A 5786-nucleotide genomic window follows, 5' to 3' on the forward strand; every position below is an offset into this window, starting at 1 on the left:
AAGTCTCGACTCCGACAAAAAGCTTTCCTGCTAAGGATAATTTTTGTTTGGACAGTTTGTTTACCTGGCTTAGATATCAAAAACAAAGTAAAAAACACCTATGACTTATTCTTTGTCAAAAATATTCAGCATTAAGGGATCCACCAGATACTTGGGCTGCAAATGGAAGAGCTCAGGTATTTTATAATTGTAATAACATCTATTAAGAGCACACTCCTTCAGCTCTCCATTATGTAGAGAAGCATGGGATATGATCACTGTCTCAGACAGACTTTGTCTTTCCGTTTCTTTGGCCGAGTGCAACAAAGGTTTTACATGTATCAAATATTTTTATGTGTATGAATATTCTTTTTTTAATTGAAGTACATCTTGATATTTTAGTGCCATGGATTTTGAAGAGGCAATCATTTTTTTTTAAATTAGAAACACACACTGCATTGAGGAGAATTGCATAGATTGTATTTATTTATTTGTAAATTATTATTACAAATATTAAAGAAAGTGTAATGATTTATGCCGGTAACTTTATATATGTACTTTGCTGTGTATATGATGAAAGTTCACGTTATTGTTTTACTGTGACACATGTTCTTTGTGTGTTTCTCTGTATCATGTGTGAAATAAACAATATGAATGATCACATATGAACAATAATCATGTATTTTTAATAATTAAAAAAATATATTTTGTTCAATTAATTTTGTTTTCCTTAATTCTAGCAAAAATTTTTGCACTAATTTAACTTTGTATATTTAAATTTTGCTTATATGAATCGTGTAACAAAACTTCAAGCTTTTTTCCTCCTTTTTTCTTCATGTATTCTTTATGCAATCTTTAAAATGATAATGTCATTGTAAAGCTGGAGTTATTTTTGAGTAGATACCAGTATACTTTAATACTATATGCTTCTAGATAACTGTTAACTTATTAAGATAACTTACATTGTTAAGTAACAATGTCTCGACAGGAAAAACAACATATGCATTTCCATTTCCAGCATTAGATCAAAAGAATTAATTCATCTTAAAAAATTACAATTATTTATTTTATAGGTTTTATTTAAACAATTTTGGTTGTTCATTCTTAACAAAATTATGTACATCTTGAGTTTGTGGGAAAATATGTACCTAAACATATTACAGGAAATCTCAGGCAGCTGATCTGTTAAATAAAGATTTGTTGTCAGTGAGCTTCATATTTGTCTTAAATTTGATATTCATCAAAATGGGCCTTGGTTTGAAAGTGGGAGGTGTCCTACTTCAGGTGTTAATTAAGATGATATTTAAAAAAAAAAAAAATACATACCAAAAATAAACCCACCCCCAAAAAACGAATGTTTCAACAGCCGGTGTCATGCAAACAGCTTGGATTAGGTGTACAGTTGTAATGGTTCTTGCCCTTGATTTCAGCCTGGGTAGCTCAGTAGGTAGAGAACCTGACTAGTAATGTAGGGGTCCTGGGTTTGATTCCCAGTCCAGCCATACATATTCTCCTTTCCTGTAACAAAATTTGGTGCCATTGACCACCCTCTGGACTCGCAGATAAAAGTCATGCCAGGGGCATATAAGAACTTAAGTTGGTCACGGGTAAAGACAAGGAGGAAGAATGTGCTGGTTTGGGCCATGGATATCAGCCTGTTGGTAGAGCTCCTGACTAGTGATGGAGGGGTTTTGGAGTTCAATTCCCAGTCCAGCCATACATTTTCTCCTTACCTTTTACACAGTGTTGGAATCCAAGAAAAAGTTTGTTTCAAATTGGATGATGTTTAGGCAAAGTTTGAATTTTGATTCTGTCCCTTTTTCTGGTTGCACCCTAGCACCTATTGCTTTGGATATAAAACAAATCTGCACTATATGGCAGTGCTAGCAAAATATGTTGACTAACTGTAAATATATATATGTAGTGAGTGTTTTCATACACATGAGAAAAAGTTTCACCATTAATCAGATGACAGAGGAAAGACAAAAATGTTCACATTCGTGACCCTTTTTATGCCCTGTAATCAAACATTCGGAACATATAGTTTTGGTTATGTGTCTGTCTGTTTATCTGTATCAAAAACTTCAGCCTTACCCATAACTTTTGAATGGTTGGTGTTAGAGCTTTCATATTTCACGTTTATTCCTTGTGACACGACTTTTATTTGGGTACCAACATTTTTGACCTCTTGACATTGGAGTTTGACCTACTATAACCTTGGCCATAACTTTTGAACAGTTGGAGCGAAGGGTTTCAAATTTCAAAAGTGTATTATTACTTGTGACAAGACCTTTCTTTGGGTACCAACATTTTTGACCTCTTGACCTTGACTTTGATGTTTGAGCTACTTTTGGAAAACATTAACCTTGTCCATAACTTTTGGGCAGCTGGTACTAGGGCTTTTGTATTAATATGTGACTGTGTATTTCTTGTGACCTTTCTTTGGATACTAACATTTTTGACATCTTGGCCTTTGAGTTTGACCCCCTTTTGGAAAACTTTTACCATGGCATTCTTTTGAACAGTTAGTGTAAATTCACATGTGTATTTTTTCTGACAAACTTTGGTTTGGACACAAACATTTTTGACCTCTTGGCCTTGAAGTTTGACCTACATTTGAAAAACATCAGCTGTCACTTGTGGCCATTTTAGTGTTTCAGAAACACATCTTATTGTGCATTAAAAATTCTTATGTATAGTTGGCCCAAACTTTACTCAGACAAGTTAGGGAGTCCTGGTAGAATTGTCTTTTCAAGTCCAGCAGTCCAAAAGAATCGAGAAGGGTCATAGTTTCTCAGGTGAGCGATGTGGCCCATGGGCCTGTTCTTTTTGGATGTGAACTTCTGTTTCTCGAATGTCTACAACTTTAAGCCTTCGCAAAGCTTTTGAGAATACAACATGTAAGGAAACTTTATAAAGGATTAGACGGTTCCTTACGATAAGAGGATGTGTCCTGACCTCGAAGCAATGTCATTTAATAAGGTCAATGTCACAAGGATTGGGATAGTTTGAAATTACTGTTCAGTCAATAACTTTGGGAAAAAAGGTAGTTTTTAATTAGAGACTTTGTGTCGACTCCATATCAAGATGTGTTTGTAAAACACTGATGCCCACGTATGGCAGCTTATGACAAAGGTAAAAGTTTCTCAAATGCAATTCAAACTCCAAGATCAAGGTCAAGAGATAAAAAATGTTGTTACCCAAAGAAAGGACCTAAGTCAATGGATATACCCGGAAAATATGAAAGCCCAAGCACCAACCATTCAAAAGTTATGGTCAAGGTTAATATTTTCTAGGAGTGGATCAAACTCCAAGGTCAAGGGGTCAAAATTAATGGTATGCAGGTAAAGACCTTGTCATAAGAAATACACAAGCAAAATATGAATGCCCTAGCACCAACTGTTCAAAAGTTATGGCGAAGGTTAAAGTTTTTCAAAAGTATGTCACACTCCAAGGTCAAGGTCAAAATTGTTGGTATCCCAAGGAAGGTCTTGTCACAAGAAATATATCTGTGAAATTTGAAAGTCGTAGTACTAACTGTTCAAAAGTTATGACCAAGGTTAAATTTTTTTAAAAGTGGGTCAAACTCTAAGGTCAATGTCAAAAATATTTACACCTATAAAAAGGTCTTGTCACAATAAATACACATGCGAAATATGAGAGCCCTGGCACCAACTGTTCAGAAGTTATGGCCAAGTTTAAAGTTGGGTAAATTTTTGCAAAAGTGGGTCAAACTCCAAGGTCAAGGTCAAATATGTAGGTACACAAAGGGAGGTCTTGTCACAAGGAACACACATGTGAAATACGAAAGCCATAGCTCCAACCAATCAGAAGTTATGGGCAATGAAGTTTTTGCGGACAAACAGACAGACGAACGGACAGGGCAAAAACTGTATACCCCGATTCTTCGATTACGGGGCATAAAAAACTATTTTAATTCATTTTCCTCAGTTTCACATGATGGTGAAGTTAAAAAACACGTTACAAATTAAATTAATAACAACGGAATGAATTATTACAAACACTCTCGATATTTAATTTAATTCATTGCTTAATTCACAAATAGACTTCTCTTTGTAGACACAGTTGTAATCTGCCAATTTTGAATGATAGGCCACCATTAGTAGACCACAGTTAGATGTCGTGTAACCGTTCGGTTCATTGGTAGACCAGAGTGATGACGTCATATTGAATAGTTTTTGGGTAGAAGCATACATCCACATGTCTTCCTCAATCAAATCGGTGACTCCAATCCAGAAATTTCCACCTGATGTTACATATTTTTGTAAGACATGTTTTAGCAGATAAATGATCTGAAGTGATTTAAAAACTCAGAAAGTGGTATTCTTGGAACTATAATGACAAAGGAGCCGGATTTTCGTAATTATGTGTAATTTGAATATTAATTGTTATTAACAATTTCGCCAATTACCTGGAATCGCGAAAATTGAAAGAGTAAAAGATTGAATTGTAACTCAGTCCAATAGCATCTCCTTCTCATGAAAATAACAATTTTCTGGGGTTTTTTTTAGGGAGTGGGTGGGTATGTGCGGGGTGGTGGTTGGGGAAGGTGCTCAGTTATAAAGATAAGATTTACTTCTGTGTACCCCGCATTTCATATTAAGATTTTATATACCGTAATAATGATTTTAGTCTCTATCTGAGCTTTTACTCTGTCGAGATGTAATGAAATATAAAAATTCAGAGAGAATTTATGACACTTTCAATCTCTTACTTTAGCTAAATATATAAATAAGAAGGCGTTATCCGTTAGACCTCCTGATCTTATTTTTTAGGGAAAGTTCCACGTACCAATTTTTTGAGCATGGCTTGTGAGAAAATGGCCTTCGTCTTCTGTTTGAGGCTCAGCTAATTTGGCGTTCAAAGCATGGCAGTATCCCTAATAATGACGAAATCCTCAACTACATGTATTTACAAGCATGCATCATGAAATATGAAGATAACGAACAGTATTCAAGCTCGAAGTCCATTAAAACAATACAAATCAGGAGCAGAGCAAACACGGACCTCCGAAAAGATCAGAAGTGGGATCAGGTGCCATGGAGGAGTGAGCATCCCCTGCCGACCGGTCACACCCGCCGTGTGCTACTTTTCTTGATCGGTAAATCATCTAATGGATAGAACAAATGGAATATAAGCAAGTTGGGTGGCGGGATCGTCTGATTATTAAAATGAAGGCTGCAATTACTATTTTTGGTCTGATGAAGAGCAATTCTATCTTAAGCGATTGTACTTTGTAATACACTATTCTGGACTGGCAAGTATCTACAATTTTGTTTATGATAGAAACAGACGTTTAACCTTGGGACTGTTTCAAAATGCCCAGGATAGCTGATTAAGATACCAATCTAGAAACAATGTAAAATGGGTCTCGTTTTATTTCACGTTTTTGCTTACCGACGCTACTCCCCATTCTTTTGGCATGCTGTTGAAAAAATAACATTTATTTCCATACCCCATCCATCCTGTTAAACAACCTGTATAAGAACACGAGTTGTTACATTTACAACTTTAATCTCGATCGATCGAGGAAGTTTGACGATTTAATGTTATTTTTTTTTACTGTAAAATTGAAATGGCACTTATACGCCGTCGTAAGAAAGAGAGAGTTTACTCAATATCGAAGAAATATTTCAAGTATGAGAATCAATGTAGTTTATAATAAAAATTATCCAAAACTCACATTCAGCGCCTTCGATCAGTGCCACACTGATCAACAGAATGAGGTTTACTTTCATGTCTGGTTTTCAGGACGAGAAGGAAGATTTTCTAGATAAGTTCTGTTA

At 35.3% G+C, this 5786-nt stretch overlaps 1 protein-coding gene across 1 annotated transcript; it reads right to left on the reverse strand.

Moving 5' to 3' along the window:
• Window positions 1-4013: 4013 nt before the first annotated feature.
• On the reverse strand, window positions 4014-5786 carry LOC133204724 (C-type lectin domain family 4 member E-like). The gene is made up of 4 exons (XM_061340462.1): window positions 5684-5786; window positions 5398-5477; window positions 4792-4879; window positions 4014-4246 (listed from the first exon to the last, which is right to left on the reverse strand). Exons 1-4 carry the CDS (start codon window positions 5736-5738, stop codon window positions 4014-4016), a joined length of 456 nt encoding a protein of 151 aa, XP_061196446.1. The 5' UTR covers window positions 5739-5786.

This window comes from Saccostrea echinata, unplaced genomic scaffold (genome assembly GCF_033153115.1).
Source record: "Saccostrea echinata isolate AGI-Se365-2 ecotype Australia unplaced genomic scaffold, CSIRO_AGI_Sech_v1 ptg000054l, whole genome shotgun sequence".
Lineage (NCBI taxonomy): Eukaryota > Metazoa > Mollusca > Bivalvia > Ostreida > Ostreidae > Saccostrea > Saccostrea echinata.

Excerpts from the sequence above, each read along its gene's own strand:
- LOC133204724 (XM_061340462.1), bottom strand. The coding sequence starts at position 5,738 with ATGAAAGTAAACCTCATTCTGTTGATCAGTGTGGCACTGATCGAAGGC. Across the intron at positions 4,880-5,397 it reads AAGAATGGGGAGTAGCGTCG|GGATACTGCCATGCTTTGAA; the intron begins GTAAGCAAAAAC and ends CGTCATTATTAG. Across the intron at positions 4,247-4,791 it reads AAGCCATGCTCAAAAAATTG|GTGGAAATTTCTGGATTGGA; the intron begins GTACGTGGAACT and ends ATGTAACATCAG.